Consider the following 22,903-nt stretch of genomic DNA (forward strand, 5'->3'; position numbering starts at 1 on the left):
CCTAAGATGCAATTAATATACATTTTTAAGATTTAAGAGTGTTACATAGATAACCCAGGTAGCTTTTTAAAATTAATATTGTATATGCTGAATATTTAACAATAAAAATCATAACAAAATCTCGCAATTATTGCAAAAAATATTTTTTTTTAATAAAATAAAATTCAAAATAATAAACCAGAAGGATATGCGTTAGTATTTACAAGAGAGGAATTTACTTGTTTGATTATATTATTACTGAACGCCGTCTGTCAGTGGCGTCATTTAGAAACGTGAGGCGCATGCGCACTCGCAGGATAAACTGCTGTCAATCATCGGCTTTGACGCTGTCAGTTTCTTGAGGCGATGATAAACGACAATAAACAGCGCTATTGTTTGCAGTAAATCCAAAAACCCTTCGTGTAGTGTTTGGTTTGATGACAGATGACCGAGTTCGCTTTAATGGTTTCAGTTTTCTGTAAAGTTGCTTATAATACAGTTGTTACCGTAAACTGTCACTGTGTGTCGCTATTGGTTACAGATTAACCGCGAGTTTTACCTCACTTCATAAAGTGTTCATATTCAGCTTACTAATCGACTTTTTATTTATAAAAAGCGTATTAAAAAGTACATAAATTGTCTACTCTAATGTTTTAAATATACGTTTGTGACAAAAATATAATGTGGATATAACAAACAATTAAAACAAGCATGTCGGTAGCTAATTCATAATGGAAGTTATATTCGTTTTAATCAAATCGTAATTAGTCGTCAGGGTCTCTAATAGTCATTATTTGTCTTTAAGTGGCATGATAAAACCAACTGTTAACTCCTGGCGGTAATTAAAGGATTTTATGTCTATTTCTAAAGGTTTTAATGGTTGATTAATAAAACCCCTGGTCCCACTTTATATTAAGTGGCCTTAACTACTACTTACATCAAAAAATAAATACAATGTACTTACTGTGTTCATAATGTATTTGAGAACACTTGTGGTGCTTTTGAGTTGGAATAGAGGTTGGGTTATGGACAGGTTTGGTGGCATGGGTAGGTTTAAGGGTGGGTTAAGGTGTAAGGGATAGTCAACAGTGTATTTACAAATGTAATTACAAAAGTTAACTACAGATGTAACTACATACATGTATTTAATCAAGCGTAAGTACACAGTAAATACATGTATTCACACAATAAGTACATTGTAACAAACTATTAATACCTATGTAAGTACATATTAGTTAAGGCCACTTAATATAAAGTGGGACCAAACTACAAAGGAAAACTTCTAAAACTCTTAACTCATCACACTAAAGTCAGTGCTGTACTTGCCTGATTTCTCCACAAGGTGGCAGGAGTTCCACACCGATGGTTTCCGGTGTGTTTACCTCTGTGAACTTCATTAACTAACCCATTAATGGAGTCTGGAGCAGTTATTAACCCAGTGCTTGTGAATTGAGCCGCAGGAATTTCTCGTGTGTGTGTCTGTGTGTGTGTGTGTGTGTGTGTGTGTGTGTGTGTGTGTGTGGTTGATTAATATATTTTCATTAACATAACGGGTGAAATAAAGTTCCATTGTTGTAGAGTGTAACATATTTGTTATGCATATATATATATATATATATATATATATATATATATATATATATATATATATATATATATATATATATATATATATATATATATATAACAGAATAAGCAATACTAAATGCGAGTGTGACGTGAAAAAAGGATAACGCCTGGTGGCTTAAATGATGTAATAGTAAAGTATAAAACATTTAGATGAACATTATGAATATTTTGGGGCCAAAACTGTAATCCCTCATTAGGTTTTTAATTATGTTTGGCTGATTAATACAAAAAATGAAAAATAAATAAAAAAATATGATAGAAAAAAAGTATTCAAATATAAGATAAACACAATGAATAAAAGACATCAAAATCTTTTCCTAAAACAAGCTGACAAAAAATTAATACATTTAATACAATTTTAGACCAGAAATGCTGGGTTTTTGTAATCCAACACTGGTTCAAATATGGACAAACCCATCATCATTTATCAATTAAATTTAAATGACACTTTTTATCCCAAATAGTTTTGTTCATATTTTACCCAATGTTGGGTTACTTAAAACGTTTGGAGCGCAAGTTTCTCAAGTGTCATCAAATGATTCTTGTTCTAAATACCTGCTGTATTTTATTTTAAATTCATTCTTATAGTCTTGTTTACTTTGTATTAAGTGAATTGTACTATAAAAATATTGCCTCAGAACATATTGTGAAACTGTAATGAACATGATGATCAAATTCATTGGTTAAATTACATTTTAGGGTATTTTCAACATAATAAAGTAAAAACTCATGACAGCACTACCAATTCCTCCTGGTACTTTTTAAAATAGGTAAAACTACCAAGGAAAACTTCTAAAACTCATAACTCATCACACTAAAGTCAGTGCTGTAGTTGCCGGATTTCTCCACAAGGTGGCAGGAGTTCAACACCGATGGATTCCGGTGTGTTTACCTCAGTGAACTTCATTAACTAACCCATTAATGAAGTCTGGAGCAGTTATTAACTCAGTGCTTGTGAATTAAGCCGCAGGAATTCCTCGCTGTCCGACTGACCTTCATGCGTTACTAGATGTGGTCAATGTATAACCGAATAAACACAGCAGGGGCTTCCCAACCTCTTACACTGCTCGAACTCCAGATAATTACAATAACAACCTCAAGCTGCAGCTGATGGAAAGTTTTATGTGAAATAATGGAGTTATTTCAATTACTTATGATCAGATTTAGCTCACTCTAGTCTCTTTATCATCATAATACGACCTCAGGAGATGAATATCTCAAATGATGAAACGAAAATGTGCCTTGAAGTTTGACCTTTTTAAATGTGAGCTCTATATCGGCTGATCTAATATTGTTTTTCTCTCCTCTACCAAACAGCTGATTGTATTTACTCATGATCTTATCTCTTCTGAAGAAGCGGCCAGCATCTTAAGTCTGGAGAAAACAAAGAGCTTTTATATATGCCTCAGCAGTTCAAGCGTTCTCTGGAAAACCACATCACACTGGAGATTTGGCCATTTCTGCTTTAAGAGTAACAGATGACGTGTCGTTGATTTATTATCAAAACACACTGCTAAAAATGCATTCTTACTTAGAGTTTTTTCGTCTTTTTCCAGTCTAAATATCTAAAAACTCTTAAATCAAGAAGTATTTTCTAGGCTAGCAAAAAAAAGTCGAGTTCTTCTTTAAAAACAGCAAATTATGTGCCAATGGGGTAAGCAAGATCATCTGATCTCAAAACGAAAAGCAAGATTATTTTGCTTACCCCATTTGCAGATTTATTTGTACATTAAATCATGTACATTTTTGGGGACAACTTAATTTTGTGTCCAAAACAATTTAATTAGCAAAAACAGTGTAGTTAATTAAGTCACTTTGATAAAATTGTGTGGAGCCCTGCATTATTTAAAGTGTACTTTTCTGAGCCAAATAAATAAAAAAACAATGTCAACCTCTGTCACCTCTGACCTCTGTCAAAACCTCTGCGCAACCTCTGATTGCGATTGGCAGTTGCGGCTCTCGTCATTAGTGTTTATTTTCAGCTCCAGCTTCAGCTAACAGCACTTACACAGATAAAGATAACAGTAAAGGCCTCATCTGATCAGTCAGATTTGGATAAACAAGCAATAAAACGAACTTGATTTATTACACTTCACTGCAATATGGATATCGCATTTACTATTATTGCAATAAAACTATATGACACATATAGAGCTGCTCATGAGTGAAAACGCATCTCGATGTCAGGCACAGATGTGGCGCTGCATAAACTCATGATTGACTGAACATAATTGGACTTGATGCACTTAATTTACTGCACTTCTCTGCGATATGAATTTTGAAAATACTATTATCGCAATAACGATATTTTTTCAATATATCGTGCCGACCTAGTCCACTATAATACGAAAGCAAAACAACCCAATGTGAAACTGTATATAGAGTCGCTCATTGGTGAAACCGCATCTCGATGTCAGGCCTAAATGTTGCACTACATAAACCCATGATTGACTGAACTTAATTGGACTTGATAAACTTAATTTATTACAAGTCTCTGCAAAATGGATATTACAACTACTATTATCTTGATAACGATATTCCTCTGATATATCGTGCACACCTAATCCAACGCAATACAAACGCAAAGCAACCCAATGTGAAACTATATATAGAGTCGCTAATTGGTGAAAATGCATCTCGACTTGATTAAACTTAAACTCTTACATTTCTCTGGGATCTGCATATTAAATACACTATTATCGCGATAATCAAATATCGATTTTTGATTTTCGTGAACTTCATTTATTGTACTTTTCTGCGATTTGGATATTGCATATACTATTATCACAATATTCAGTAAGCTACACTGTCCATATGCGTGTAAATGAGAGTGTATGGGCGTTTCCCAGTGATGGGTTGCAGCTGGAAGTGCATCCGCTGCGTAAAACATATGCTGGATAAGTTTGCAGATCATCCCACTGAGGCGACCGCAGATTAATAAACGGACTAAGCTGAAAAGAAAATGAATGAATGAATGAATGATCGCAATATTTTTTCGATAAATTGTGCAGACCTCGTTCAATGCAATATGAACGCAAACTAACCCAATGTGAAACTATATATAGAGTCGCTCATTTTTGAAAACGCATCTCGATGTCACTCATAAATGTGGCTCTACAGAAACTCATGATTAACTGACTTGATTGAACTTCACAAACGCAATTTATTGCGCTTCTCTGCTATATGCATATTGAATATACTATTATTACGATAGCAATATTCTTTTTCGATACATCGTACAGATTTAATCCAATGCAATACAAACTCAATCCAATCCAGTGTGAAACTATATATAGAGTCTCTCATTGGCCAAAATGCATCTCAATGAGCGACTCTATATGTAGTTGGGTTGGTTTATCGAAATAATATCAATATTGCAACAATAGTATTTTCAATATCCATATCGCAGAGAAGGACAATAAATTAGGTTCATTACATTTACTCAAGTCAATCAATCATGAGTTTATGTCGCGCCACATTTATGCCAGACATCGAGATGCAAGTTTACTTACTTATTGGGTGGGTTTGCATTTGTATTGCATTGGACTAGGTCTGCACAATTTATCTGAGAAATATTATTATCGCGATAATAGCTTTTCAATATCCATATGGTAGAGAAGTGTAATAAATTAAGTTCACAATAAATAAATCAAGATTTGCGTATGCTATTATTGTGATAATGATGTTTTACCGATATATCGTGCAGACCTAGAAATGCAATACGAATGCAAACCAACCCAACAGAAACGCTCATAGGTAAAAAAAAAAAAAATGCATCGCAAAATCTGAAGATTGATTAAACTTAACTGGATTTAATTAACTAAATTTGGTCAAATTTGCATAAATAAGCAATAAAATGCACATAAAATTAATTTAATTTATTGCACTTTTCTGCGATATGGATATTGAATATATTATTATCACGATAACAAAATTATTATGATAAATCGTAGAGACCTAATCCAATCTACTACAAAACGTTTTTTTTATTTGTCTTATTGGAATGATTTGCTTACATATTAGATTGGATTAGGTCTCCACGATATATTGAAATAATATCATTATCGTGATAAAAGTATATTCAATATCCATATCGCAGAGAAGTGCAATAAATTAGGATCATTAAGTTTAGTCAAGTTAATCAATCATGAGTTTATGTAGCGTCACATTAATGCCTGGCATCGAGATGTATGTTTACTTATGAGCTACTCTATTGGGTAGCTTTGCGTTTGTATAGCATTACTAGGTCTGCACGATATATCAGAGAAATACTGTTATCGCGATAATAAAATATATAATATCCATATCACAGAGAAGTGTAATAAATTAAGTTCTCAATAAATAAGTTAAGATTAGCATATGCTATTATCGCGATAACGATATTTATCCGATATACAGACCTAGTAATGCAATACGAATGCAAACCAATCCTATAGAGTCGCTCATAAGTGAAAATGCAGCTCGATATCTCATGATTGACTAAACTTAACTGGACTTAATGAACTTAATTTGTTCAAATTTGCATAAATAAGCAATGAAATGCAAATAAAATAAATTTATTGCACTTCTCTGCGATGTGGATATTGAATATACTACTATCGTGATAACGATATTTTTGTGATATATTGTGGAGACCTAAGCTATTGCAATACAAACGCAAACCAATCCAATATAAAACTCTATATAGAGTCGTTCATTGGTAAAACGCATCTCGACGTCAGGTATAAATGTGGCGCTACATAAACTCATGATTAATTGAACTTAACTGGACGATAAACTCAATTTGGTCAAATTTGCATAAATAAGCAATGAAATGTAACGTAATTTATTGTACTTCTCTACGATATGGATATTGAATATGGTATTATCGCAATAACGATATTATTTCAATATCATGCAGACCTAGTCCAATCAAACCCAGTGTGAAACTACATATAGAGTCGCTCACTGGTGAAAACACATCTCGATGTCAGGCTTAAATGTGGCGCTACATAAACTCACGACTGATTGACTTGATTGAAAATGTTGACACTTTCTCCTCTATAGAGCGAGCGCTTAATCAACATCACGTTAAACAAGGCTAAGAGAGTTCGTGTGTGTGTGTGTGTGTGTGTGTGTGTGTGTGTTTGACACCTCATGGAAAGTCCTGCGGTCTGATTTCTCTTCGAACCTGTTCATTTACATTCCAAGACGTCTTTTCTTTACCGCTCATTCTCGTGACGTTGACAAGAAGCGGAAAAAAGTCCGCAGTTATATCAGCAGTAAAATACGTGAAAAGAATAACATGGAAAAACCTAAATCTGGATCACACACCGCTGCTATTTATAGCTCCAATTGTGCAAAAATAGAAGTGTCAACATGGCTATAGTGTGTGTAATAGCTGAATATGCTGTGGTATTTACTCTGATGATGAACAGTGTTGCACAACGCAACCCTTCCACTGAAGTCCAGCTCTTCAAAACGTCCATATTCAGAGTTCACAATGACGGAGAAGTGTTGATCACCTCACATCTACAACTAAAGCACTCAGCCATGTGTGGAGACGCAAAATAAACACACAGAAACAGCACCAAACCGAAACCTGTTACACACACACACACACACACACACACCAGATGGTAAATATTGACAGAAATGACTTCATCCCTCCAGGACGGGTTGAGAGAATAGGTCAATGTGTGTGTGAAGTGTGTGTGCGTGTGTGTGTGTGTGTGTGTGTGAGCGAGCGAAAGAAGGGGGGGTGGGTGTATATGAAGTGTGTGTGTGTATGTGATGTGAGGTGTGTGTATGTGTGTTTGGAGGGGCTGTGTGCATGTGTGAAGCGTGTGTTTGTGTGGTGTGCTGTGTGTGTGACAGAAAGAGTGTGTGTAATATAGGTGGTGTGAGGTGTGTGTGCATGGTTGGTGTGAGTGTGTGTCTGGTGTGCAGTGTGTGTGTGTTTGGGGGGGGGGGTGGTGTGTGGGTTGAGTGGGTGTACTTGAGGTGTGTGAGTGTGATTGCATGTGTGTGTGTTGGGATGTGCATGAGGTGTGTGTGTATGTGTGTGTGTGTGAGCGAGCGAAAGAAGGGGGGGTGGGTGTATATGAAGAGTGTGTGTGTATGTGTGTGTATGTGTGTGTGTGTGTGTGCGGGTGTATGTGTGTGTGTGTATGTGTGTGTGTGTGTGTGTGTATGTTTTGGGGTGGGCTGTGCGTGTGTTTGTGATTGCGTGTTTGTGTTGGTATGTGCATATGAGTTGTGTGTGTGTGTGTGTGTGTGTGTGTGTGTGTGTGTGTGTTAATGATTGTGTGTGTATGTGTGTGGTGTGCAGTGTGTGTCTGTGTTTGGGAAGATTGTGTGTGTGTGTGTGTGTGTTAATGATTGTGTGTGTATGTGTGTGGTGTGCAGTGTGTGTCTGTGTTTGGGAAGATTGTGTGTGTGTGTGTGTGTATGTTTTGGGGTTGGCTGTGAGTGTGTTTGTGATTGCGTGTTTGTGTTGTCATGTGCATATGAGTTGTGTGTGTGTGTGTGTGTGTGTGTTTGTGATTGTGTGTGTGTGGTGTACAGTGTGTCTGTGTTTGGGAAGATTGTGTGTGTGTGTGTGTGTGTGTGTGCATGTATGTGTGTGTGTATTGGGGGGTTTATGTAAGGTGTGTGTGTGTGTGTGTGTGTATGTGTGTGTTTGTGTGTGTATGTGTGTGGTGTTCAGTGTGTCTGTGTTTGGGGGGAGTGTGTGTTTGTGTATGTGTGTGTGTGTGTGTGTGTGTGTGTGTGTGTATTGGGGGTTTATGTCAGGTGTGTGTCTGTGAGAAAGAAAAAGAAATGGAGTATGCGTAGTGTGTGTGTGTGTGTGTGTGTGTGTGTGTGTGTGTGTGTGTGAACTCTCATGGTAAATGTGTCAGTGGTATACTATTTGCTGGTATTTATCTCTGGGTTGATGTTAGCTGCCTTGTCAAGTTTCAAGTTCATGTTTCAAGGTCTGAAGAGCCATTCTGAGGAAAAAAACCCGAGGCGTGAGTGGTAGAGCGAGAGAGAGAGAGACATTCGCTGGAATTCCCCCTCCCTGAGACTGTGCTCACCTGGCCCCGCCCCCGATTCCATACCTGGCCGTGCCCATTTCAGCCCTATAAATACACGAGGAGCAGGTGCAGCAGAACGCTCAATGCTAAAGCAGATCTCTCACTGACTGGATTATTACTGACGCAGCTCTCACACTGGGATTTTACCTGGAAAACAATCTTTGACCACCACAACTGGTAACTAATCAGCATTTTAAATCATATTTCTACACAAAAACACGTGTATTTCTGAATTCTAAATTGGCGTTGCTTTCCATCACGCAGGATCCTCATGGCGTCAAGCGAACTTAGTCTAATTCTCAACAACGCCAATGCCAACCTGTACCCTGAGCCGCAGGCCAGCCTGTTGAGCATGTGCAGACCACCGCATCTCTCCGAGATCACCTTCAACAGCAACAGCACATTAGGTAAGAGTGCACTCCTGCTCACTCAATAACGGCTCTCATCCTCGCCAGGGATGTTTCCCATCACCTAAACGAGAGTTCAGACATGCTGATAATCCCTCAGTCTGACCTCGTGAATAATTAACCCAGGCAATGTTTAACTCGGGCCCGCAGCAGACGTGCAGGAATGCTTTCGTTAGGCTCTTTCAGCCATTGTTGACAATGCGATCAAAACCTGCAGGGTGTCAACACAACCGATAGTTAAACACACAACAGAAGCTGCGGCCCTGGAGACAGTAAACCTGAGCGGCTATTCTTCTATTGTTAGAGGCGTCTCGTCATGTCAGGTGTGATTGAGGCTAAATGTGCTCCCGTTCTCCGGCAGGCTCCTGGGACCAGGTGAACCCGCAGATGTGGAGCAGGCAGAACGTTCTGGAGTGGATCGGCTTTCACGTGGAGGAGAGCAGATTCGACGCCGGCTTGCTGAATCTGAACTACTGCACCATGGATGGGCTCACACTTTGCGCAACATCCAAGGAAGCGCTGATGAGCATGTTCGGGCCGGAGTTGGGCAATCTGCTACACCACAGTCTGGAGAGCCTGAAGGCGAGATATGGTGAGTAACTGTTGTAGATAAACTTGCTGTTTAGTAATTGATGTTGAACTATTTGGAAGTAACACACACCTGAGGTGCTGATGTGGCCGTTAAACCTCATGATTTACTAAGAATTCAATGCCCTGGAATCAATGTAAAAGCATCTGTTAGGGATTCATTGTTTTGTCCTTAATCATCTCCTGTGTGTAGCACTAGTGTCCTCCACATCTCCTCCTGCTGCTGTGTTTTGTTGTGATTTTTGACTGTGGTAGTTGTGATTGAACTCATTCAGCGGGGTGATATGCAGCTGTAATGCACTCTTGAACTACTTCAGCTTTGAATTTATCCACAAACGCTCTTAAGGATGTAAACTGTTCTGATTTTTGGTGGCTGCATGCATTAACAATCTTTTTGTTGCATCCCTAGTTAATGACCTATCTGAGAACACCGTCCTGAGCGAATCCGAGTTTGAGCTACTAGACAACATCCTGCAGAACTCATTTCCCTCCATGCATGGACCAGGCCTGGGGCCTCTGCTGGAAACTGTGGTGGTCCAGTCTACAATTCCAACAGGTGAGCCGCAAATCCCACTCAAGACAAAAAACCCCCAGAGAGCAGGTCTATCCCTACTGGGAGTAACATTTAAAATTGTTTGTTGCAGACAATTCAGACGCCAAATACAGCTACTTCGATGAGTACACCAGCCAGCTGACCCCAGAGAGTGACCACGGCTACGACTCTCTCACGGAGAGCTTTCAGAGTTCCCATGCTGGTAAGAATCCCCACTAAAACCTAAACAACTCAGGTCAAGGGCGCTCTGTGAACGAACATTATTGAACATGTACTTCGGTTTGTCCTGTGTAGGCAGCTTCCTGAACCCGAGCTCACCTGAGTCCAACAGCAGTGATTCTGACCCTGAATACTCGGAGACTCCTTACTCCATCAGCTCCAGTAAGTTCCTCTCACTCGTCTACAGTTGCTCCACCTCACTCCTGCATGGCGATCTACCTGCAGAGTTTCACCTGAATAGGCCGACATGTGTCGTCAGGACTACCTGACAATCACACAGGCTGAAACTAAACTCTGCAGGAAGATGCTCCTCGAGTATACTGCCCTACAGAGGACAGTATCTACGCAAACACAAAGCTTTGACAACAGATCAGATTCTGTAGTTAATATACGTAGATTTACACCTCAATATTGACCAAATGTGTAGATACTGCTCCTTTTAGGGCAGCATAATAATAAGGGAGTTCCCTGGATGACCCCAAAACACAAACCTCTGACATTCAGTTGTATTGTCTGCTTTCCACAGAGAACTTTTCAAAACAAGAGCCAGAAAAGACCAAGAGAGGCAGAGGACGACCTCCCAAGCTCAGGGATAGTGACGGATTTGATCACTTCATTCAGTCCAAGAAAAGCAAACATGGTGAGTACGCAGAGCTCTGCCTTTAGAGGCTCCTGATGCACACATATGCAGTGTACTAAACTAGACTCCACTGTTCCCCCAAAGCTCCAAGAGGAACCCACCTGTGGGAGTTCATCCGGGATATCCTGATCCACCCGGAGCAGAACCAGGGGCTGATGAAGTGGGAGGACCGCAGGGACGGCGTCTTCAAGTTCTTGAAGTCTGAAGCTGTTGCTCAGCTCTGGGGGCAGAAGAAGAAGAACAGCAGCATGACCTACGAGAAGCTCAGCAGAGCCATGAGGTATAAATCAATCCTAAAATCACTGGGGAGCCTGGGAGCAATAGGGGAGTCTGGGTTTGTGGCAGTGGAGCCTGGGACAGAAGAATAATCAAAACTCTTGCTCTTTCTGACAGGTATTACTACAAGAGAGAGATTCTGGAGAGGGTGGACGGACGGAGGCTTGTTTACAAGTTCGGGAAGAACTCCACCGGTTGGAGGATAGAGGAGACCGGTTATTAAAGTTGACCGTCGGAGATCGCTTTCAGGAAAAATGTAGAGACTTTGGACTCCTGCTAATGAGGAACTTTAAGCTAAGCTTGGATGCTCTGAAGATCCTCCCTTTAGAAACGCTCTCTTCCCAGAGGGAAAAGGTTTCACAGAAACTGTAAGCCAGTGTTTTGGCTAAAGTAGGTTTTATGAACCGGTAAACAGTGGCGATTGTCTGGTTGTAAGGGCACGCAGGCGTAGCCTGGTCCAGATATTGCTACACCACTAAAAGAGTCTAAGTCAGAGATGTCAAACTCGATTCCTGGAGGGCCGCAGCCCTGCACATTTAGTTCCAACCCTGCTCCAACACACTTATAGGTTTCAAACAAGCCTGAAGGACTCGATTCGCTTGATCAGGTGTGTTTAATTAGGGTTGGAACTACACATTGCAGTTTGACATCCCTGGTCTAAGTCAACGGTTGTTCCACACAATGGAGAACGTCAAGCTTTACGAAGGCTCTTGGTATTGGGAAATGAAGTTTGATGTGTATTTTGGTCAGAGCTGATTACCTGAAGTGAAGGTGACGTTCAGATTCGCTCTGCTGTATATAAATGAACTATATATTCTTCATAATAATTGTCAATCGTGTACAAATCAGATATATCACCTGAGATTACTCCTAATTGTTTTCTGTGATTTTTTTGAAGTCACTGGATTATGTGTATGAGGATTCCCTCTGAGACTGTATGCTGTTGTAAGGCATGTATTTGCTGTTTTTTGTATGACTTTTCTAAATAAAATACAATTTCAGATCTAAAAGCGTTTCTTTATCTCACATTTACGCCTCGCCCTCTTTAACTGCATTCCTCTCAACCTTACTTCAACATTTGCTCTGTGTTTGGCCGATTTGCTCTCCTTATCAGAGATCACTGAAGTGTTGAAATGCGATGCCTTCATGTGTTCAAGTTCAAGAGTTTTTACAAATCTCCCACATCTGAGATACATGAAGCATAACCGGTTTTAAAATGCTGGTCAAACGTCAAACACATCGATTTGAATTGTATTTCAGTGGATTTATGCGAATCAACATCATCCACAAAATACACGAGTTTTTATCTTCAAACGCACCGCTTTAAGAGCTGTTTTATTTACTTAACCCGCTGACATTCAGACAGATCTAGCTGTGCAAATAAGTGCACGATAACTTTCAATTCTAAAACTCGAAAGCAAATACGTCAATCCGCATCTCAATTTTTGTTTTGCGGTTTCGTTTTCACAAGCAATACTCCCGCTTGATGCAGCAGACTGTAGTCTGGTTTTTCATAGAGGGTTTTGTTTTGCATTTTAGCACACAATGCAGCTGTTTTTTTAGGCGTTCGGCATTCAAATACACACACGTATATGTCATATTACATTTGAATCTTTCATCCACATGCAAATAGATGCGGCTGAAGCACAACGAAAGAAACAGAACCATCGCTCTTTGTAAAATCTCACATATCTGCAATCATCTAATCCCTGTGAGATCTGCGCTAAACACTCAAAAAGACTTTTCATGAGCGTGAAACTATTTAAACTACACTGGCATTACGGCCATCTGAGACGGCTAATCTGGAGGTGTTGATCTGACACAATCCGTCACATGATCTCCGTTACTGACCGCCGTTACTAAAGAGAGAAGTTTCACCCCTGAGTCCTTTCACTATGCCTTCACCATGCTTTGTGTGTGTGCAACCGGTCCTGCCGGAGAACCGGTTAAACACAACAAATAAACCCGAAAAGAATGTGTTGCAGGCGTGCACCGAGTTAAACTTTCATTTTTATTAACAATACACAAAACTATGCGCACGGTAAACATCAGGCGTATTGTCAGTTTAAACCGTGACGATCATGACTAAGGGTTTCTGTACACTCCTTTGTCACTGGTGAAATTACTGGCAGTTATTCAGGTCACTTGTGTTTTTGATAAGCCAAGCCTACGGATAAAGGTGGAAATCTGGGAGGGATGGTGCGAAAATAAGTGTACTTGAGTAATACCTAATCCCAGGGCCGTTTATATCGAAGTTGACATTTAGCCGCACCATGTTGATGTTTCATCTAAGTTTTACGGGGTGGGTTGTTAGCCCAATGCTAAACCCCCAAGCTGGAGGCATGCACACATACACTACAGTCAATCTAGAATACCCAGCTCCCCTATAGCGCATGTGTTTGGACAGTGGGGGAAACCAGAGCACCCAGAGGAAACCCATGGAGAACATGCAAACTCCATAACCAACTGACCCAGTTGGGACTTGAACCACTGACCTTGCTGTGAGGCTACAGCTCCACCCACTCCGCCACGATGTTAAGCGTACTTTATATAGTAAGTAAACTAATATCGATGTACTAGTACTATACTAGTACTATACCTTATATAGTAAGTTTACTAGAAGTACTGTTGAAGTACCTTACTTCACTATTTAAGCAGCTTAGAGAAATATAATAGTGGATTGGTGCATCCAGACACGACTCAAGCTCATTGAGTTACTTTAGGATGCACCACTGTAAGTTATTTTCAGGTATACCACAGGTCTGTCGAACGCTTGATTCTGATTGGCTGATGAGCATTCTAAGTTGTGCGGATGTTTTCTGTTAAACGCACAGCTAAAGTAGTTCTGGCAGATTTTGAGCGCAGAGTAGGAATCGTTGTAACTTGTGCATAGCATTATGCTCTAATAATTCAATGTCAGTTATTCACGACATATTTCAGTCAGTTTGTCACACTCACCGGCCACTTTATTAGGTACACCTGTCCAACTGCATGTTAACACAAATTTCTAATCAGCCAATCACATGGCAGCAACCGAACGCATTTAGGCATTGACCTTCAAACAACACATCAGTCAATACTAATGTGTGAGCATGCTATCTTCTGAGAACTCCCTGACCAAGAGCTCTTCATGCTGTATAAACAGATTAATGACCGTTTAAAGCACAGGTGTCGAACTCAATTCCTGGAGGGCCGCAGCTCTGCACAGTTTAGTTCCAACCCTAATTAAACACACCTGATCAAACTTATTGAGTCCTTCAGGCTTGTTTGAAACCTACAGGTAAGTGTGTTGAAGCAGGGTTGGAACTAAACTGTGCAGGGCTTCGGCCCTCCAGGAATTGAGTTTGACACCCCTGACTTAAAGCAATGTGCTGTTAGTCTTATTAGTGCAGTATATAATAACAGTGTGCATTGAGACTATAATCCCCTTTTCCTTTTCCTCATGTATTCAAAATAATCTAACTCGGGCTCATTCTGAAAGCGTAGCCCTGTATACATTTCTGGAGATGGGGAATTATGTAGCCAGAAGTACGTTTGGCTGCATTTCGTCTTTAAAATGAACGCAATGGGGAGGTATGACGCCGTTCCTTTTTACGCTACCAGCTGACCGCTAACCTCTGTATGGATGGCTTTCCCGCTGTTACCAGTTTGCCCAGTGGCTCGCCATGTATGTTGGCGCACTTGAGATGCAGTGAGGAGTTGACCATGATGACAGGGTTCGAGTCTGGTGAAGAACGGTTCCATGAAAGCAGGTAAAACAAAAACAAACGATAAAATAAACAAGTAAATAACAGGGTGAGAATGTGGTAAGATCTGAAAACATGGTAAAAATCAGGTGAGGGCTTTTCTTTTTCTGGATTGCTTTAGAAAACGCCGTTGGTTCGGTTTAGGGAAGGGGGTGGGGATCGGTCAGTCAGTTAGTCAACAGCGGCCTCTGGTGGATTCACGTGAGAACAGCAGGCGCAAGCGGCACTCGCGAGAGAAATCCGTGATCTGGAAAAGTGTACACAGCGGCCTCTGGTGGACAAAAACTGCAACAAAAAAGTACCTCCTGAGACATATTTGGCGCTCTCCAGAAATGTATACAGGGGTACATAATCAGGGGTTTGGGTTGGAATAATGAGAAACTTCCAGCACTGCAGAAATGTAAGCCAGAGCCGTGTTGCTTTCTGTCTGTTCCTGCATTCCCTCAACACTCATTATAATTCAGCTGTTTGTTTTGATAAAAGATAATTAATTAAACTAAAACTAACTCAAATATTACTGTTTTAAAGTATTGTGTTACGTTACTTGTCACTTAGAAAATTAACATCATCGAATATATTTCGGGGCGAAGCAGTGGCGCAGTAGGTAGTGCTGTCGCCTCATAGCAAGAAGGTCGCTGGGTCAAGCCTCGGCTCAGTTGGTGTTTCTGTGTGGAGTTTGCATGTTCTCCCCGTGTTGGCGTGGGTTTCCTCCGGGTGCTCCGGTTTCCCCCACAGTCCAAACACATGCGCTATAGGGGAATTGGGTAGGCTAAATTGTCCGTAGTGTATGAGTGTGTGTGTGGATGTTTCCCAGAGATCGATTGCGGCTGAAAGGGCATCCGCTGCGTAAAAACTTGCTGGACAAGTTGGCGGTTCATTCCGCTGTGGCGACCCCGGATTAATAAAGGGACTAAGCCAAAATGAAAGAATGAATGAATGAATATGATTCGTTACCCACAACAATAGCACAAGGACTGTTTAATAGTAATGTTTGTGTTTTCTCAAGGTCAAAGCTCACGCAGAACTGCGGTGTGTGTGTGTGTGTGTGTGTGTGTGTAATGTTAGCTGTGTGTGAAATGAAAGGTGATTTATGAAGAGCATCAGATAGGAGTCGTGTCGAGTCTTGTTTGTTTGCGTCGCTTCATTCCTGCTGTTCTGCGGAAGCGCTGATGGTCAGTGTTCACACACACACACACACACACACATCTATACAGTGCATATGTGTGTGAATGTGTGTATGAGTAAGTGATTGTGTGTGTTTTGTGCATGAGTGCGTGTGTGTATTGCGTCTGTCCATTAAGCGTATGTGTGTGTCTGAGATTGAGTGAGAGTGTGTATGAGTCTGTGTGTGTTTATTATTATTATTATTATTATATTCATTTTACCTTCCCAGTACTGGGTTGCAGCTGGAAGGGCATCCTTCCATATGCTGGATAAGTTGGTGGTTCATTCCGCTGTGGTGACCCTGGATTAATAAAGGGAGTAATCTGACAAGAAAATAAATGAATGAATGAATGAATATTTATTTTATTTAACTTTATAACATATACACTCACCGGCCACTTTATTAGGTACACCTGTCCAGCTGCTCGTTAACGCAGATGTATAATGAGCCAATCACATGGCAGCAACTCAATGCATTTCGGCATCAACTGTGTGATGCTATCATGTCAATATGGAGCAAAGTCTCCTGAGGAAGATTTCCAGTAGCTTGTTGAATCTACAACACCAAGGGTTAAGGCAGATCTGAAGGCTAAAGGGGGTTTGACCCAGTACTAGTGAGGTGTACCTAATAAAGTGGCCAGTGAGTGTATATGGTCATGATGTGCGAAATTTCAGGGTAGATCATGATGTTTCTGCGATGTGTGTGAGTAAATGTGGGTGTGTGTGTGTGTGTGTGTAGGTTGTTGATCTACATGGATTTTAGTTGGAAGTGGAAGGGGAGAAGGCGGGGAAATCCCTGCATACTTATGCAAATCATCTAGATGAGATCATAACGGGAGAGACAGGATGTGGGCGGAGCTACAGGATTACATGAACCACACAGAAACCAGACACACACACATATTGAACACACACACACACACTGAACACACACACACACACACATACTGAATACACACACACACACACACATACTAAACACAAAAGTCAAACACACCTGCATAAAAATAGACATGTACCAAAACAGACTCTCTCTCTCTCTCACACACACACACACACACACAAACACACACACACACAAAAAGAAAAAAGACACGCACAGTGGCTCAGTGGTTAGCTCTGTGGCCTCACAGCAAGAAGGTCGCTGGTTCGAGTCTCGGTTAGGTCAGTGTGTGTTTCTGTGGTGTGGAGTTTGCATGTTCTCCCCGTGTTGGCGGGTGCTCCGGTTTCCCCCACAGTCCAAACACATGCGCTATAGGGGAGTTGGGTAGGCTAAATTGTCCGTAGTGTATGAGTGTGAATGCGTTTGTATGGGTGTTTGCCAGAGATGGGTTGCAGCTGGAAGGGCATCCGCTGCGTAAAACATGTGCTGGATAAGTAGGTGGTTCATTCCACTGTGGCGAGCCCTGATTAATAAAGGGACTAAGCCGAAATGAATGAATGAATATTAACGTCTTATGATGCTGTGTGCCTGCTGGGCCATGACTAAATGCTCTACAGCACGGTTAAACACACTGTAGTATTCACTATAAATCACTACAGTATATACTCATGTTGATGTCTGACAGCTGAAAACAGATCTGGCAGCAGATGTCGCAGCCTCTGTCACTCTTTACCTTCACTTTATTGTTGACATTTATTAGTATTTACTTAGAATGCCTGATGATTAAACTGTTCAGATGACCATCATTAAATGCAATATTGTTAAGAATGAAATCTGATGTGTTCTGTGGAAGAGTGTCCCTGCATTGTGATGATGCAATATTGTTGTTCTCGCGTTATATAATGACGAGTGGCATGAAATTGTCTTAAAATGACAATAATATCGTTTATCACAGTGTATATTTTGGTGCGATCAATATATCGTGCAACAAAAAATAGACATCATGACAGGCCTGAGTATATGAGCTGTCTCACAACAATAAAAATATGTAATTAAGTTGGCGCCAGTATTCTAGTGGTTAAGTGCACCGACATGCAGCACAGAAGTGCTCACGGCGACCCGAGTTCAATTCCCGGCTCGAGGTCTTATGCTGATCATTCCCCGCTCCCTGCTCCCTAATTCCTGTCTGAAATCTCCACTGCTCTACATCATAATAAATGTGAAAAACCTTTACAAAAATAATAATAAAAAAGCATTTCTCCAAGGAAAAGTAAAATAAATAAATACATTTATATATATATATGTTTTTTTTTTCAACATTTAAAAAAAATAATTAAATATTTGATGCAGTATTTTACAGTATAATTAATATAACTGTGATTATGAACGGCTCATCTGGTGATTTGCTGTGGTGATTGGGAGTATCAGTGAATGATGATCAGGGTTTAATCTGTTTACTGTATTGTACCTGTACAGAGGGTATTATATTTGTGTGTTTCTCGGTCAGTGTGTGCGTGTGTGTGTGTGTGTGTGTGTTGTATATTATGTAATTCAGATGTATTACACAGGGAGTGTGTGTGCGTGTGTGTGTGTGTGTGTGTGTGTGTGTGTGTGTGTGTGTGTGTGTGTGTGTGTGTGTTCGTCTTTCAGGAAGAGTCGAGTCTCTGCTGAGAAACATGAATAAAGGAATGAATGAATGAATGACTGAATGAAGGAATGAGCATCATTGTTCTCTCTTATGTCACACAGGAAGAGCAGCTGCTGCATTTCTCATCATAGTGAACTCGTTTAGCAGATCTCAATATCTTCATCATCATCACTTCCAGACATCTGCACACACACACACACACTGACCGAGAAACACACAAATATAATACCCTCTGTACAGTGTCACACACGGTTATGTGCATAATTATTACAGCTGCATATGTTACTATAATCATAAAAGCTCACATTGTTAATAATATCATCCGTATAAATCAAATAATTACTTTTGCAGATTATTATTATTATTAATAATATGAATGTTTGATTATTGCTTCAGTAAAATTATTAACAAGAAAACTTTATCATTATGTTATTATTACTATTATTATTATTATTATTTTGATTATTATTATTATTATTATGTAGTTTTACCACAATGATAAAAGCTCACAATTACATTTGCAAATTATTATTATTATTTTAATGGCTACTATTTATGATTTATAATAATATTTTTACTATAAAAGCTAAATCTGCTAAATATAAAATATGTAAAATTACTGTTCCTTCTTAATACTTTAATATTTCATTTCTAAAACAATTACATATATATTTTATTACTATATTTAACGTTTCATTCAAAGCATTTCTGCGTCAATATTACTATTTCAATTTTAACATGATTTTAATGTTTCATTATTTTTAATTTAGAAACTATTAACAAGAAAACTTTTTTCAGCATTATGTTATTATTATTATTATTACTACATATCATGTTATTTTTAATATAATCATCAAAGCTCACTATTACTTTTGCAGATTATTATTATTATTTTAATGGCTACTATTCATGATTGATAATATTTTACTATAAAAAGTAAATCTGCTGAATATAAAATATGTAAAATAACTTTTCATTATTAATACTTCATTATTGGATTTTAAAAATAATTAGAATTATATTCTTATTACTATACTTAATGTCTCATTCAAAGCGTTTCCCCATTATTATTATTAATATTTAGATTTTGTAACAACAAAACTATAATATATTAATAATTAGCTACATATGCTTCTATAATCATAAAAGCTCACATTATTAATAATATCATCCGTATAAATCAACATAATTACCTTTGCATATTATTATTATTATTATCAGTATTATTATTATTAGTAGTAGTAGTATTATTACCAGTATTATTATTATTATTATTATTATTATTAATCGTCTGTAATACAACTTTTAGTTGTTCAAATTTTTTATTACATGTTTATTATTATTTTTAATGTTTGATTATTTCTTTAGTGGAATTATTAACAAGAAAATGTTAATCATTATGTTATTATGATTATTATTACATATGGTATTTTTACTATAATCATAAAAGCTCAATTACATTTGCAGATTATTATTATTATTTTAATGGCTACTATTTACGATTCTTAATAATATTTTTACTATAAAAAGTAAATCTGCTAAATATAAAATATATGTAAAATTACTTTTACTTAATACTTTAATATTTATTTCTAAACTAATTACAAATATTTCCTTTATTACTATATTTGTTTCATTTAAAACATTTCCCCATTATTATTGTTTAAATTTTGTAACAATAAAAAAAATTACTTTTGATTATTCATATTTTTTACTTATTATATTTATTATTATTTCTTTAGATGTTCTGTTATTCTGTAATTATCAACAAAATATTATTATTACATTCATTCATTCATTTTATTTTTAGCTTAGATCCTTTATTAATCAGGGGTCCCCACAGCGGAATGAACCGCCAACTTATCCAGCACATGTTTTACACAGTGGATGCCCTTCCAGCTGCAACCCATCACTGGGAAACACCCATACACACTTAATCACATACACATAAACCCACGCCAACACGGGGAGAACATGTAAACTCCACACAGAAACACCAACTGATCCAGCTGGGACTCGAACCGGCAACCTTCTTACTGTGAGGCCACAGTGCTAACCACCATGTCGCCTATTGTAATATTTCAAGTAAAGATTATTAAAATGACTTCCTCCCATTCAAAAGTTGAACTATTGATCTGGAAGTGTCTGATAAACCTGTGAACGTCATGAAGATAAAGAGGCCGAGTTCATAAACAGATGCTCAAATATGACATCATAAAGGTCAAAGCAGCAGATTTCACGGTAAACTGACAGAAAGCGACATTACAGCGCATCAGATAAGGTGAGGTTTCTGGCACGTTTTGACGGCTTCTGAAGTTTTGAATGTTCAAAACAATCAACAAACTGTCCTTTACTGCATATCCTAGCTTCATTTATTTGATCAAAAATACAGTAAAAATGTGAAATATTATTACAATTTTAAAAAGGTGTTATCTATATGAATATACAGAACAAATTCCGCTTTAATTACAGTATAAATTAGCATCTTTATTCTTATATGTAAGGAATAACTAGGCCCACACGTAATCTGCGACTGCGAGTGCAGAAATCTGCAGATTTCCACAGTTTTTAGCCCGTCATCGAGTCTGTATTTCCTTGTGTAAATGTGTGTACATTTATATTTACTCTGTTTTTAAATGAATTTCACTATTATTTTTGTGATATAATAATAGTAATATTAAAATGTTTGTATTATTTATTTACAAAACAGTTTGTAAAGTCCTTTTTTCTGTCCTTTAGTAGATATAAACTTGCTTTGTTTACCAAATAAGTGGATCTAATTGGATTTGCATTGTAAACATTAAATAAAAGTTACAAATTTATTATTTTTAATTTCATATATTACGTTTTTAGTTACAATACTCCTAAAATCATCCCACATAAATAGGCAGATTTTTACAAAAAATGTCCACAGATTCTGTCCGGCCCAAGGAATGACGGATGACGGCTGCGCATTATTTTCTAATAATTCACCAAGCTGGATTTGTTATTCTGACATTTTGTCAGGTTTTTGTCCTCTAACATCTCCTGTGTGTGGCACTAGTTTCTTCCACATCTCCTCCTCTTTCTGTTGTGCTTTACTGTGATTTTTGACAATAAATAACTCATTCAGTGTAGTGATATGAGCTGTAATGCGCTCTAAACCTGCCGGAACTACTTAAGCTGTGTGTTTATCTGAAAATAATCGCACAGAATGTTCAAAAACATTCAGTAATATTATCGATGTTGAAAACACTCTATAAATCGTGATACGGGGTTTATTTAAGGCATAATTATTTTGTTATGCGTTAAATGTCAGTTTTGATCAGTTTAAATGTGATTTATTTATTAGCTAATTCAGCCTGCAGACTTGTTGAAATGCCTGTAATGCGCTTTTTTAGGCTGTCTTAGACTGGTTGATCTCGTCTGTCGAATGTAAACCGATCTCTTTCTGCCTCTCCATCAATCAAACTCTCCAGTTTTATCAGTTTTCCTTTCAGAGACGGTAAATTTGTCCGCCCTTTCTGTAAGCGCGCGCCCGCGTGACTGAAGGAATGGCGGTTAATATTACAGCTGCACCTCTTCTTTTCCACAGTTGAGCAACACCGCAAATATGACAGCGAAACACACACACACACACACACACAGCTGCGCGCGCAGCAGCTCTTCATGAAGTTGATCTGTAACTTCGAATGTTTTGATTAAATCCCGCGCATAATGATTAAGCGCGCGCACACAGTTCGGGTCACGCGCACCCGCGATATGAACGTGTGTTTATGACACCCTTATTGATGTTGATATCAGTGACCGAATACACTGACCTTCTTCTGTACTCCCTATCAACACCAATAAATATGCTAAAACACGACACAATTCCTGTTTATATTTATATTCAATATTTCCCCAAGATATTAATTTGAGTGCACTAGCTCATTTTTGGACTGTGATCTTCAGTTTTTGTTAGATTAGTTCTAGTTTTGTCTTTAGTACTGACTAATCTAATGTATTTGCACAAATATGTTACTGTATATAAAATAATAGCTCCATATATGTGTGAGGGGTGAACGTGCTGTGCATACACTGTAAATAATAAATAAATGACATTTTGGTGTGGTAAAATCTCATAAATTTACT

At 38.4% G+C, this 22,903-nt stretch overlaps 4 protein-coding genes across 4 annotated transcripts in view; 3 read left to right on the top strand and 1 right to left on the bottom strand.

Annotated features, from left to right (window-relative positions):
• srsf3b (serine and arginine rich splicing factor 3b) overlaps positions 1-3,611 on the bottom strand; it is a gene marked incomplete at its 5' end in the record, with an annotated part of 33,222 nt that extends 29,611 nt beyond the window's left edge. The window contains 1 exon segment of the mRNA NM_201323.2: positions 3,579-3,611.
• Positions 1-22,903, top strand: part of zgc:112334 — a gene marked incomplete at its 3' end in the record, with an annotated part of 817,035 nt that overhangs the window by 568,287 nt on the left and 225,845 nt on the right.
• The window catches only part of prkar2ab (protein kinase, cAMP-dependent, regulatory, type II, alpha, B), a 773,085-nt gene that overhangs the window by 524,339 nt on the left and 225,843 nt on the right, over positions 1-22,903 (top strand).
• Positions 8,743-12,359, top strand: elf3 (E74-like factor 3 (ets domain transcription factor, epithelial-specific)). Its single transcript, XM_087303609.1, has 9 exons — positions 8,743-8,843; positions 8,931-9,073; positions 9,435-9,665; positions 10,071-10,217; positions 10,306-10,416; positions 10,509-10,595; positions 10,960-11,073; positions 11,158-11,353; positions 11,467-12,359. Exons 2-9 carry the CDS (start codon positions 8,938-8,940, stop codon positions 11,570-11,572), a joined length of 1,128 nt encoding a protein of 375 aa, XP_087159735.1. The 5' UTR covers positions 8,743-8,843; positions 8,931-8,937; the 3' UTR covers positions 11,573-12,359.

This window comes from Danio rerio, chromosome 22 (assembly GCF_052040795.2).
Source record: "Danio rerio strain M-AB ecotype USA chromosome 22, GRCz13ab, whole genome shotgun sequence".
Lineage (NCBI taxonomy): Eukaryota > Metazoa > Chordata > Actinopteri > Cypriniformes > Danionidae > Danio > Danio rerio.